The sequence below is a fragment of the Triplophysa rosa genome, linkage group LG2 (genome assembly GCF_024868665.1).
Source record: "Triplophysa rosa linkage group LG2, Trosa_1v2, whole genome shotgun sequence".
NCBI classification, from domain to species: domain Eukaryota; kingdom Metazoa; phylum Chordata; class Actinopteri; order Cypriniformes; family Nemacheilidae; genus Triplophysa; species Triplophysa rosa.
Window position 1 is genome coordinate 30156201 of NC_079891.1, and position 14683 is coordinate 30170883.

Below are 14683 nucleotides of genomic sequence, written 5' to 3' on the forward strand. Positions count from 1 at the left end.
CCTGCTGCTTTATACTTAAGATTAGAAATGAATCAAAATGTTTCAATCTGAAAGAAATAAAAGGCCGTTGTATGGGACCACATTGTCATTCTGATGCTTCTCTGATATTACTAGTACTGTGTAAGAAGCATGAAAAATAATCACTGCTTGATGTCATCCATCTCCCAAATACATAAATCTTCCTCAGTTCACCAAAACCAGTGTGTGTTGTGCATTCTGCTATCTGTGACTCAGGAAGGGATCATGCCTTTATTCCTCTTCCTGTCAGCCATTGTTCTGCGATTGTGATTGGCTCCACGACTCTTGTAGGCCTCTTTCCTTCGACGGTCCGTGACGGTCTCCTGTGACTGTCCCTGTCCCTTCGGACCTCCTGCCACATGATTTTGTGGAGGTGGTCTGTAGCTATCAAAAAACACAAACCGAAAAAATAGTGACCGTCTAATCCTTGTCAAATACACATATTTTCGCTGTCCTTCTGACATTTCAGATGTCCAAATTCATGAACACTGAACTTTTAAATGATTAAATACCGTGTTGTCAAAGTTGAAAAGCACTCTTTAATACTTTTGGATAGATATTTGCAAAACCCAGTGACGTAAATGGTGACTTATAGGGATGTAACAATATCAAAATCTCACTGTACGATAATACCTCGGTATAACGTTCACGGTACGATCAAATGATGACTTGGAAACGTGCCATAAGCATCCTTTTTTTCTTTAACCTCTTATCATAATTGTTACTTAGAGGTATGAGTTATAGTATGAGATGGGCCAAATGACCTAAAAATCCCTTTTATAAAATAAAAGAATTGCACCAGATGGACCTTGACATAGGTAACATCTATTATTTTTTCTAACTTTCTTTATGTTAGGCCCGGAAGACCTATCATTTCATACAGTCATGTGACCACCGTAATATTGAGACAATTTTGCTATCGTAATAACACGATATCGATAATATCGTTACATCCCTAGTGACTTATAATAATGATTTATTAAAATCACAAAATATGGAGATACACGGTTCCAGGACAGCAGCGATATGCAAGCTAGGTTTAGTTACAGCTTTAGGATAGAGATAAATGTGCCCTTACCCTTTCCTGCTCTGCATGGCTGCTCTTCTGGCCTCCGCCCTCTCTCTGAGCACCGCGGGGTCTTGGATGAAGAGATCCCTCTTCACAGACTCATCCTGAGCAATAGCACATAGACAAACACTTAAAAAACAGGATTTTGTGGGCACATCCGAGCATCTAAAATGGGTTAAGGCCTATGAGAGAAACAACAATGGATTAAAAAATTAATTTAAAAGCAAAACATATGCACCTTGTATTCTTCCTCCTCTTCTAGCACCTCCTCAGCCCGTTTGCCTGTTCTGAGCACTTGTGGAGTAGTGAAAGGCCTAATGGGTTAAAAAGTCAGTTCAATATTATCCTTTATTTTTTTATCCATTTACATACGGTTTCATCGGACGCACACACCTGGCCCGAAGTTCCGCTCCGTGTTTTGTCATAATATATAATTTTTTAGATTCATATTAATTTTATATGAATATTTTATTGTATATAAAACTACTCAACAGTTATTGGTTCTTTGCGGAGGTCTACCGGAAGTTAAGTTTGGGCCACGTAATGTTTGTTTATGTTGTTGCCACTAAAACACCCTATACAAAAGAAATATGAAGTAAATTCAACATATATAATAACAAAGCATGTAAAGACATTTTACCTGCGGTTCAATAATTCATCCTCTTCATCCAGATCATTGGCTCCTATTTGGTTGATATCATACGTGTCATCATATTCATCATCGTAATCGTCCAAGTCGAAAGCATTATGGTCTGCAATGGGAATCTCATCCACCACCGTCTCGTAGGCTTGATATCTCTCTCTCTGCTCTTCTATGTGCTGTTTGTCATTGAGTGTGGCACGTGCACTCTCCCCTTGTCTGTAATATGCATAGGCTTTCATTTTTAGCTGACACAAACCATCTTGTACATCTTGAGCGGAATAATTCATACGCCACCTTTCATGTCAGTTTAAGTTGTACGTGTCAAAGGCTAAATTCTGTTGCGAATCCAACACGATAGCTAACACTGCAGACGAATTCATTGCAGGGCAGGATAGAGTAATGTTTAAAGTAGGTAGAGTTGGTATTTATTTTTTAACAACTTACCTCCGACCCTTCCATACTCGACTCATGTCCAGTCGGTCGCGGTTGAACACGTCAAACTCGTCGTCGTCAAACACATTCGATCTGGAGCTCAAAACGCCAGGGACCTCCTTCTTCACAGGCCTACAGGGTAGCATTACAAAGCCATTAGCCAATAATGAAGCAGATTATTAACTGAACCATAAGTCATTACACAAGGTTAGACTTAACCTGGCCATTGCCCTGTCCAGTTTGCCAAGTGAAGGAGGCAGGTTATCTTCCAGGATGTTGTTGATGAGGAGTTCAGAATTGTAACCGTACTCTTCCAAACACGCTAGTAGGAATCCCTCTCCCAAGTCCGGGAACAGGTCTCGAATATGACACAGCAGAGACTCCAATTCTCCAGCACTCACTGTGCATGCTGCCCCCTATGGGACCAATGAAACAAAAGGACAATAGAAAGTCAGAGGCAGGAAATACATTTTGATATATTTTTATAGCAGCTAAAAACCTCACATTGTCACCCTTATGAGGAGTCTCAGTCATAGCTTCTGCTCCTCTCAGCTCCTCTCTGACTCCCGCAATTCCACCTCCTTCCTCCATGGAAGTTGATGTATCCCTGCCAGACTTGCTTCTGGCTCCTGCGCTGTGACTGGCTGACGAGAATGCGGAAGGGAAGCTCCTCTTCTTCCCCACGCTCTCCCAGGCAGACTCTACACCCTGCAACAGGTACGACGTCCTGGTCTCATCTCTGAGCCGGACAATCAAGGCGAATAAAACAAAATTGAAGGAAGAAAACAGAAGTATTGAGACCACATTCTGTTCTAACTGTCATGTTGATTCTTTATCTTTTTAAAATCAGCCCTGTCTTAAGTTTCCACTATGTTTCATATGCCTTCATGAAGGATACAAGTGAGGGAAGGCTTGCTGAAGGAGACTGACATCATCTGCTATAGGAAACTGTTCATCGTAATCTGCCAGGAATCTGAGGTGGAAAGAGGAAAACGGTTCATTCACTACTTTAGATACACAGCCATACATTTGGTACATCATTTCTGTATAGTTGACGTGGGTCACCTTTTCTCTTGAAGAAAAGCTGTGAAGGTTTGTAGAAGTTCTTCTACGCAGGATGGCATGTTTTCAGAGCTGTGAAAATAAATACAAGTTCTGAGTTATATGTACGCACAACAGAAAGGAGAAGTTTAGCATATACAGCCGCAGAAAAAAATAACAGTGTGTCTATTTACAGCCCGCCTTGTTGGCAGAGACTATTTGCACTAGCTCCGCCCACCAATATGTGATTGGAATAAAGAAAGTGTAAGAACGAAGCCGTTTCAAACAGTGGCGTAAGGTGTAGTCTATATAGCTTGGCACGGGAGACCGTGGTTCTAATTCACCTCTAGCTGAAAACGCTCTTTAACCTTTTTCTATTACCTTGGAGATCATAAAGGCATTTGTTTACAATAAAATTGATTTAAGACTTAATATTAATTTGTATTCATAAAGTTTAGGGTTAGGTTAGGGGTAGGTGTAGGGCTTTAATATCTCAATAAGTTGCCATCATTTCAATAATTTTTATAAATATAATGATTAATACTGTTATTATTGCATAATGTTTAATGCACAACAATACTGAGGTCCAAATAGTAACATTATCTGCCACTATTTATAAGTATCAATAGCATCTAACTACTATTTTCTACTTAATCCAAAGAAAATACAGCTATTTTCAGTTAGTGTAAACAGAACCTACTACTATTACAACTTAGTGTAAATAGCATCTGTCGCTATTTACACTTAATGCAAATAGCCGCTGCCAAAAAATAAAAAAAGGTTTTTCTGAATTTACTATTTATAGGTACTGTATGTGTTTAGGCAAAATGATAGTTTTTGTTTACTTCTGTGAACTACTAACAATATCCCAAATTTTGAATAAAAATATCATTTCTTTTTCCATTTATTTGTATGCGGGAAAAAAAATTGTATGCGATAACCTTGATTTTTATCACAGTTTTCATGCGTCATGCTGTCTGTCTTTCACATTGCTGTTGGATGACTTTGTGTCACCCCTGAGGTTTGATTTTATTGAAATTCAACAGATGCTGGACTGGAATGGCCACAATAAATATAGAAATGCTGATTAAATTAAAATTTGGAACGGCCTCTTAATTTTTACTATATTGCGTCTGTATTGGCCATCGCCCCACCCTCCTCCATAGACATGGGTGTCATTGGATCTCTATTCATAAGAATATGTCTGTTTTCCTCACCCCTCCAGTATGGGCTGTAAACATGTGTGTTGAAGCAGCAGGTGCACAATCTCCACCAGTTTCTTTCTGGAATGAGACACTTGTCTCCACATATCCGCCTGTAAACTGAGACATCACACAAAATTTCACTAATGTGTACACATTCCTGAAAGAGTGTTAATGTTTGCTAGCACATCACATCAGTGTAAGATCGGGTGTGAAGTAAACTCTGCATTCTAACCTTTTATTGAAAATTCTCTTCCTCGCTGCTTTTTCCAGGTCTGGAATTACCATCGCATAGAATGATGATAATCTACATCAACAGAAGAAATTCAGTGTCACAAACTGTTTTCTTTAATCAGTAATATCAGAATGTATGTGATATATCTAAAAACGTATTGCTCCTAAGGACAGTGTATGAGTTAAAACTTGTTATGTGGTTGTATCTGTTACACCTGTAAAGAAAGTTGTGCTGTTTAAAAGAAGAACAAGCCTCAGGGAAGATGTCCAAGAAAGAGTGGATAGTGGTGCACGTGTCACAAATGTACAACACCAATTCTGTAAGCTCCTATTATTAAACAAATAAATACAAGCACGCAAAACAACATATTTAAGCAACAACACTATAATTCTGTCATCATAGTGGGTCATTCAGAATAAAAGTGGATTTATATAGAGACAAAGTGAAATAAGATTTTGTTGACCTCCTCTGGCATTGACATGGGAGTTAGACATCTGTTTGCATTCAGTTTGAGAGGTTGACTGGCACCTGCATCTTCTGACTGAATTCCACACTTCCCTAAAACAGCATCAAACACCTAAAATGGACACACATACGCACACAAATACATTTTAGGTAGCTCAACAAAAATATATAGAGATGCTGGACTCATTACAAGATCACCTACCTGGATAATCGAAGGTATCGTTTCATTCAGATCGCCGTAATAACTTGGTTGTTGAGTAAAAATGTTCTCTGAAAATAAAATCGAAAACATTTTGTGGATCATAAGGTAGTAGTATACTGTATATACATACAAAAACCATATACAATACATACCGATCATTTTGTGAAGCAGTTTGGAATTTCCTTTCCCATACAGCACACACAAATCCAGAATTTTAGGAATGTCAAATAGGTAGTTGTTGTAAATAATCTCAGCAAACACAGCAGGGGTGATGAAGTTTTCCTGAAGAAAGAAAAAGTTAATATTTTAAATTTGGCAAATAGGTTCCCATGTGGCAGCAATTCCAAATTTGGATTAATTTCATAAAAACCATCAGCACACAAATTCCTTTGCAATTTAGTGGCAAAATACACATAATAATAGAAAATATAATAAGCTTCCTGTAAAGCAAGAATAAACAAACAAGGTTGTACCTTTGACTCTTTGTGCGTAGCCATTCTAAGAAACACCATAAACACAGAGCGGTGAATGTTCCCCTGCATGTTGGCTACTGCTGGCGTAGACGAGAGACCAGACGGGTCCAAACCACGGGGAGTGTGCCTCAAATAAGAGTCCAAACACCTCTGTAAAGACTCATCAAACACCACCTAACGAGAGAGAAAAGGGAAAGAAAAAAGACATACATAACAGCTGTCTCAATACATGTCACATCAAATAATGTAACGGTCTAATACAAAACATTATACTATGCTCGATTTTTATTGCTCGATTTTTTTGTCAGGTGTTTTTTAAAGAAAAACGTATGTATGAACAATGTTTGTGAATTAGCTATTCTAACCTGACACCAGAACTTGTCATGAGGTAAGGCCAACAACCACTCCAGGTCTTCTGAGATGAACTGAGCAAGCTCCAGGAACTCCTCAACTAGTGCAGGTACGCCATCCTCAGGTGGACGTTTATAAGGTAAGAAACATCTCTCCTCCTTTCGGTCAGGGTGCTGATGAGAGAGATCCAAACCCATGACAGTGACATCATCATTTGGATGAGAAGAACTGGACTATATCTAGGGATGTAACGATTCACAGTGAACCGGTTGAAAATCGGTTATAATGAGTGACGATTCAAATCGGTTGAGGCTTGAACTGAATCGCAATACATTTTTTGAACAGCAGGGGCCGCCATGTTCACTGCAAACCTAAACGTGGATGCTGATATTAAATGCAAAAAAATCCAAGAAAAGCACAGACAGTATTAGTTTGTTTATATTAAAGAGACTTTTTCTATTATTAATTTGTTATGAAATTGCAGTTTAGTTTTGTTATTTGAAATAAAACATTATTTTATTATACAAAGAAACGTGAAGCATTTAAGAAATAATGCAAGGGAAGTTGTTCATTTCTAATTTGTTTCAACTCATTTTTTAAGAAAAAATCGTGAGTAAATCGTGAATACATCGTATCGTGAGATCAGAATCGTGACTCGCATCGCATCGTGAGCTGAGTGAATCGTTACATCCCTAACTATATCCATTAATTCCACTCTAACAAGGGTCTTACACCCAAACTATTTTAAAATGTAGATATGGATGTAAAGTAATGCATTCGCTCACTAGTGCTGGTAGGGTGCGTTCTCCGCCCTGGGGTCCAGAGGGCTCGGTTACATGTTGTTCATCTAAAGGAACTTTTGCACACGCCATTTCTTCATGCTCTAACTTACTGCAGGGACACAACAGCGCAGAAAACCACCATATGAGGTCTGATCACTGAACATACTGTACTTGAAAAATATTAGGACAAGATAAAAGTAAATGATTACAATAAAGGTAAATGATTAGCCAAGAATTAAATGAGACAGGACGCACCTGATAATTTTTGATTTGTGTTAAACGCAATATTATGTAATTCAATAACAAGCTATCTGTAAGGTTACTATAACATGATAGGCTGCTACAGTATTAGCGGCCCGGCTAAGTTACTTCTGCCGGTGTCAGTCCAGCAACATGTGACGACCAGATATTTTTATTACCTGAAAATCACTTTAGTAAAACATAACGTCAGGCATTAACGTTAATAATAAAGGACATGTCTGCTACTGCTAACTTAACGTTACTACTCATACTATGACAACCACAATAATGAAACTCTCTCGAAAACAAAGTTAGCCTTCCTGCATTTAAATGGCAGTACGTATATTTCAGATAATTTACTGACAATATGATATCTAATGATCTATATTTAAAAATTACAGGAAAATATCTCACCTCTCTTATACTGAATCGTTTAGCAGATGTTTCACAGCTTGAACTAAAGCAATCACATCCATCTGCACGAACTTCCTGTATGCTCGTCCCGACGAGTTTTCAAAATAAAAGCCTGTCTAAACTCGCCGAAGGTCATTTGATCGTTCATGAGATGTATTATTCAAGATATATTTATGATTATTCACTTTATCGTGGCTTTACATATCGTAAATATTTTACGAAACTTTTAATATTTTTTAGTATTTGAATATTGCGCATTTCACTGGAGAACACTACGTTGCATAAGGAATTAGGATAGAACACACAATGATGAAAATGTTACTAAATGTTATAAGTAACAAAAGCAGTAGTGCGTATAACTGATAGACATTGTGGCAGGTGATCTTCTGTGCTGCTAGTACACAGTTGTTCGTTCTGATCTATGCATCCTAATTAACAACAGTCATTCTCAAAGACTGCCACCAGATGTCATACAGTCCTCACATCATAACCCTACACTCATTGAAAGTTTTGGTTTCGGTACCAGTCTACTTCCAAAATTTTCAACACACACATATCCAGTAACTTACGTGCGTTTAGATTAACTCTAATTATTGATACTTTTAAAATATTTTTAACACTGCAAGCACTTCATTGGTAAAATTCCAACGAGCGAATTGTCAAATTCATGTCATCTTCATTGCTAAAAAGGCTCGACGCAAAAAATCTCTTTACGCTGTTTAAAATCTCAAACCCCACAAAAGCCACGCCATGTCCCCCCCACTGACTGTGCCGCCTCATCTATTTGCGTAGCGGAGGCTCCACCTTTCAAGCATTGCAGTGACCTCAGCAGTGGGCTGAATTGAGCTGGGTGGGATTTTCAGGCTCGTATTCCCAAACGCGCATTCAAGGATCACGATTTAACGGTGTATGCGAAGGGACGAATAGCGTTTCGCCGGCTTGTGCTGAACGGTGCGGGATCGCGTTCGTGTTTGCATGCATCTAACGACAGGGATCAAATAAACGAGGAATGTGGGATTTACAGAATGCCCAACAGCGTTGGAAAAAGATTTAAACCCACCAAATACATCCCGGTGTCCACTGCCGCCACTCTTCTGGTGGGATCCACTACTTTATTCTTTGTTTTCACGTAAGTTTGCAAGGATTTCTCTTGCGTTATTTTGGGGAGGCTGTGTGGGTGATTGTAAGCTGCATTTGGATCACTGGAGTAAGTTTCATGACAGTTAAATGGCCACAAGGCCCGTGGTTGACTCGGTGTACATAAATGCTTTGAACTATGTATTTGATCTCTCATATAGACAGTTCATTTGTATTTTAAAGTCTGCATTTTGTAGTGTGTGTGCGTGTGTGCGTGTGTGTGTGTGTGTGTGTGTGTGTGTGTGTGCGTGCGTGCGTGCGTGCGTGCGTGTGTGTGTGCGTGTGGTTACAAAATAGATGAAATTGGTCATGAGAGCAGCTGAAATCTGTAAATAATGATTCTGATTTTTACACTTTTTGTTACTGAAGGTGGAAGCTCATATTTATATTTATGCTTATTGTAACACCACTGATAAAGATCTGTGTATATGGTGTGCCATCTCTGTAACGTTACATGAAGGCTGCTTAAAAGCCTGATCTTGGCTTCTCACTATGCACTGAAGTGTTTTAACCCATAACATAATTTTCGGACGACCATAGATTTATTTGAACTCATTTGACTTGGATGTAAAATGTCAACAGAAAATTGATTGATAGCTGGGAATAGCTGTAAATCGGCGTCATTCATCATCAGTGAGTAATAGAGTGACAAGAGCAAACTTTGACTGGCTTTGATTTGAAGGGGTTCATTCTTCTGACCACTTTTGCTTTATCTGTTCCTTTGCAGATATCATGCCAGAATGAGAATACATTCAGTGATCTTTATTTACTCAGCTTGAAGATGTGATTAAGTGGGGAGCTCTTTTTACAGAATACCCCAAACATGGTGGCCATGGTTCAAAGTGTATACTCATCCTTAGTCCACAATTTGTAAAACTTGTAAATTATAAAAGAGTAGTTATTATTATCCTATATTATGTTTGTACTTGACACAAAGCAAGTTAAAACCTCTACTGTAGTTCTATGGTGTAAAATAAGCAACCAAGTCGTTGAGGCTTTGTTCTTCTTCAACTTGAAGTTCATTTCCTTGAACTTTTTAAACCGGGTCTAATAGTACCTTTGCAAGCTAAATCGCATGCAAATATAGGAAAAAAAACAGGTTTTCCAGGTTCCTATTAAAGGGAAGAAGATCTATGTCCAACCTCAGACCTCCAAAACCACAATGTCATATGTATTTAAAACATTGCTCAGATGTTGTGTTGTTAAAGTGAACGTTAATACCTGAGGCCACACTTACTCACTAAAGCAGACTGCAGACCTTCAAGGCAATAGAAACTGAGATGACACTCGCTCCTGAATGTGAAAAGTGGTGGGGGATCTGAGTGTTACACAGATCTTAATAGAGTTGTTTCCAGTTGGTTGTCCCAGATGATCCCTGATGTCAAGGGCAGCGATGCGGATTGAGTAGATGTGTGCCTTGGACCTTGTGATGTATTTTCTGTTTCACAACAATGAACGGGACAGCTTTCAGTAGTAGTTCAGGAGATAAATTATAAAGTAGTCTTGAGATTATGCTCCCTGCCAACTGAGATTCTACCATGGTTTAAATTTAAGGCCTTTAATGAAATGCTTATTTCCATTTGTATTAATCTTTGTTCCCTGCTGTGTCTTAATGGGCTTGTCATTTTTCTAGGTTTTCGTCATACACACTCACAAGCATGCACACACAAAAACACAACTGTTTTTGCTTTGCTGTGTTTTAGAAAATCAATCTGTGGTTGTATCTAGGATATAGATCAATTAATGCAAGTGTTTGATAACACGGATAGATTTGCGAAAGATCTTCGCCGCTGTTGTTTAGCACGCTGTCAGAGAGAGAATAATATTTGGCTGATGAATTGCATATAATTCTGACGATAATGAATTCATCAGGCTGGAGAGTCAAACAGAGCTCAGCAGATATCATCAGCATGTTATTCAGAAACTGCAACGTGCAGAGAGATAAAGTGATAAAATGCGGAAGGTTGTTTGAGGGGTATAGTGGATGGATATCTCTGTTGTTTGTTGTCACTTTTGACAATATTCGACCATAAAAAATGTCTGACAATATGTAACAGAATGCACCAAAGTGAAAAATCAAAATGAATGCAGAATAATGCGCGCAACGTGTAGTTTTTCTTCCACTAATGGCACCGAATAGAATTGCGAAAATATTGAGTTTTTCATACATGGTTCCCAAGGACTCCCCAACAGTTATTGTTTGGACAAACAGGCCACAGCATTGGTAAAGCCAGACGTTAGGGTTCATGGTTTGTCTGGTTATTTTCTAGTAGACCAATATATTGCCATGTTCTAAATTATGTCTAATTTGAAATTTTAAAATGGTCTGCATCAATAAATCTAAACTTTTTCCAAATTATGATTGTCTGTGATTATAAACATAGTTGAACCTAACTGAAAACATTAAAACTCGCTAACAGTCCCAAATACCACAACCCTGACAGCACACATACATCTGGGAGACGTCTATTTGATGTTTGCATTTACATCTGCAAGTCATTTTTTTATTGTTTGCTCATCTGAAATACGCCTCTGAAACGTCTACTGCCAAATATCATATAGACGTCTAGAAGATGTCTGTATGATGTTTATAATTTAGAACGTTTGTAAAACTGCCCTTTCTAAGACGTTTATCAGATGTTTTTTCGCAGCCAATGTTTTCCAGATCTTTAGCAGACATCTTACAGACGTACCTGTGCTATCTGGGAACTGTGTCTTCCTCAGATATGTGTTGTTTTCTGTAACTTTAAACATGACATTGCTTCCACCAAAAGCCTGTGTCCCCCCTGTGAGGTTGATGAGATACATTGAATGTTATTTTTATCCGATATCCACCAAGCACAACATGCCTCATTCATGTATCACCAATTTTCTGTATGTCTCTTATTTATATTTGTGTCATATCTGCTTCATATTGGCTAATAGGCCCCTTTGCCTTCTCAATATTGACATTGGCCATTTCTCACTAGCCCTGACTGGTAGATGTCGCATTACACCATTGTGTGGCAAAAAAATCACAAGAATATAAAAACCCAGCTTTGATTTCAATGTGGGTCATTTTTGTTTTCAATTGCACAGAGCTGTGCTGCTGTCAGTGTTGGTGAATATCCATGAATCTGTAATTACAGAACTCATTTAAACCAGAGATGAGCCTGAGACTGAACAGATTCACAGCTCCCATCATTGTACGTTGAAGTAATTGAATTAAGCAATATGAATAAGCAATACAAATGTGTTTAGTTTTCAAGCATAGCAAAGAAATCTCAAGTCAAGTCGAAATTTCAAGTCTCATTCATTTTAGAGGCCTGTTTCGAACAATAGCAGCATCTGTGACTCACTCTATGTGGAGCTCGCTTTATAAATGTAGGAATCTAATTTTGGATGTCATAGCTCATGTATTCTTAGCTAGAGGCTACATGACAGTAATGAGATCAAATCTGTCTCCCCTGGTTAGTTGGCATTAGGTAAAGGCAGGCTCCATCGTGATTGATCCAGGCATAGTGTTAATTTGGTGAAGGAAGATTGTTTCCAGTTTAAACTAGTGTGTTCTCCTTCTGTGCATTACAGTTATACCATTTTATCAGTTACATACAGCGATCATAAATCGGTATCTTGACAGTTGCAGCTGGCGGTTTTCAGTCGATTGATGAATGGTTAAGCCTTTTTCCTTCTTTTACCTAATCCTTCCAACAACACCCGGAGAAGCGTAATATATGATAGACAGTACTGCTTTCCATTTAGTTTAATTTCTTTTACTTTGGATTTACTAATGTGACTGTCAATTGCAGACTGTTGATTCTATATTCACGATTGAACACTTCTACCTTTTTCCATCGATTGCGACGTTCAGCTGATCTATCAGCAGTAACCCATAACCGACAGCATCATTGTCTGTATATTGATGCTGTGAGAATGAGACGGATGAAAAAGGGTCAGGTCATTTAATCTCATTTCAGCCAGACTTCTCTGTCATCACGCCATTCCTGCATGCAGATAATGCTGACGGATCAACGTGCTGGATGTGAGATGCATTCAGAGAGACTTGATCTTACAAGACTGAAACTGGACATACTGGGTTTTATAATTGAGTCTGTTGCACCTGTCCTGGTTTTTTTTCATGTTGTATTTTGTCTCACAGCGATTTGCAGTGACAAATTGAGCAGGAGTCACTAGTTCAGCATAGTTTAACTTTAAGCAAATGGGCAGTGATGCAATCATGTAACAGCTACCAATGGGAGGTCAGAAAGTGGAGCTCACATGATCTTCATCCTGATACAGTCGTATTGTACCTCTGTTTAGCAAAATAATTGATAGATAGGAAAGTAGAAGTTGGAGGAACGCTCTTAAAAATAAAGGTGCTTCACGATGCCATAGAAGAACCTTTTTTGGTTCCATAAAGAACCTTTAACAATCCGAAGAACCTTCCTGTTTCACAAAGGTTCTTTGTGGTGAAAAAAGGTTCTTTAGATTATAAAATGGTTAGAAAGAGATGGTTCTTTAAAGAACCTTTGACTAAATGGTTCTCTGTGGAACCAAAAATAGTTCTTCAACGGCATCGCCGTGAAGAACCTTTTAAGCACCTTTATTTTGAAGAGTGAAGACAAAGACTCAAACCTACGTTTCCAAAACAGCACCTGTGAAAATACAGGAAGGCAGAAGCTTGTCAAATTATTTTATATAACACAAGTACGAGCAAAGCAATGATTCAGAAAAATAACAATGCCTGTCTGTTCTAATTTTCTTTTAAATGTTTTTACAATGGCTTTGATATAAAAGTTGAAAGTGTGTTCGGGGTTGGCTCACACACTGTGTGTTTAGTATTGAACACTCTTAAAAATCATTGTAAGTAGCTAGCTGTAGGCCAAAGCAATTTAAAAGACTTGATCTAAAATTGAAGCTTCTTACAAACAGTTCTTTATGTGGAAAAACATGAACCACCATTTTAAAGGGCACAGCTGTAGAGGCCGTTGATGACGGTGACGCGATGACTCTCAACTGTGTCTGAGAATGTGGCGCTAAAAAAGATATCTGTTGGCATACGCACAGTTCGCCATACTGTGTGGCAAATTAGCCTGGCTAGTACTTTCTGTATGAAATGTGTTTGAAATGCTTTGAAAGGAAAATGACTGACACTGTTGCCCCTGGAGACAACACTGCGGGGTGTTGACATCTGTAATGAGGAGAAAATGTGCCGCTGTGGATGTATATTGTGACATTAGATGAACCTATAATAGCTGGCTGACACAGGCGATCTTGTAAGGGAGCTGAACTTCTCTCTCTGTTTCCGCAGCCCCGTTGCATCATAAACCAGCATGCGATTTATTGGGGTTTGATCCCGTCACGACACCAGTTGTTACAATTTTAAACAGCTTCTTCTCCCAAGCAAGGCAGTGCGGGTCATTTAAAGCGCTTTTTGAAGACCTGCCAGTTGACCGTGGGGACCGGTTACTTCAGATGGAAATGTGATGGCTTGGTAGGAGGAAGATTTTGTAGCAGATTTGATCACTTTTGGATGAGATCAAAAGATCTTGGAGTCCACGTCGGTGCTGAACATCTGGGGCTCTTGACAACTGTGAATTTTATACTTTGAGATCTTCACTACATTAGAGGCCAGATTTACTGACTGTTATGTGCAAGATCCATTGCTTTCAGAAATATATTCATGCAAGTAGGTAGATCATACAGTTTGTGTGCATTGATGAGTAATTTAAACTGGATTCTCGCATGATCGAGATGTAGGTCCCCAATCTGTGGAATAACATTCACGACAACAACGCCTGTCAAAGTGCTCTTTATTTTGAAGCCTTGTTGACCCAGAAAAACACTTTGTACCTGTATTAATCAGCTCTTTATTAATAATGATATAATTCATCATTAATAAAAAATACATCCCTTTATTAAATTTTAAAGGGATAGTTCACCCAACATTAAAATTCTCTCATCATTTCAAACCTCTATGAATTTCATTATTCTGCAAAA

The 14683-nt window shown here is 38.5% G+C and overlaps 2 protein-coding genes across 2 annotated transcripts in view; one reads left to right on the plus strand and one right to left on the minus strand.

Annotated features, from left to right (window-relative positions):
• Positions 1–226: 226 nt before the first annotated feature.
• ascc2 (activating signal cointegrator 1 complex subunit 2) lies at positions 227–7663 on the minus strand. Its single transcript, XM_057324715.1, has 19 exons — positions 7568–7663; positions 6917–7022; positions 6146–6304; positions 5781–5954; positions 5460–5589; positions 5308–5375; positions 5104–5217; positions 4855–4967; positions 4641–4712; positions 4421–4525; positions 3228–3296; positions 3061–3135; positions 2667–2901; positions 2382–2578; positions 2175–2294; positions 1728–1946; positions 1326–1401; positions 1097–1191; positions 227–402 (listed from the first exon to the last, which is right to left on the minus strand). Exons 2-19 carry the CDS (start codon positions 7001–7003, stop codon positions 231–233), a joined length of 2280 nt encoding a protein of 759 aa, XP_057180698.1. The 5' UTR covers positions 7004–7022; positions 7568–7663; the 3' UTR covers positions 227–230.
• Positions 7664–8382: 719 nt separating this feature from the next.
• zdhhc8b (zinc finger DHHC-type palmitoyltransferase 8b) overlaps positions 8383–14683 on the plus strand; it is a 58209-nt gene continuing 51908 nt past the window's right edge. The window contains exon 1 of the mRNA XM_057326125.1: positions 8383–8696. Within this exon, the coding sequence (XP_057182108.1) occupies positions 8593–8696 (104 nt within the window). The 5' untranslated portion in view covers positions 8383–8592. The remainder of the gene's footprint in view (positions 8697–14683) is intronic.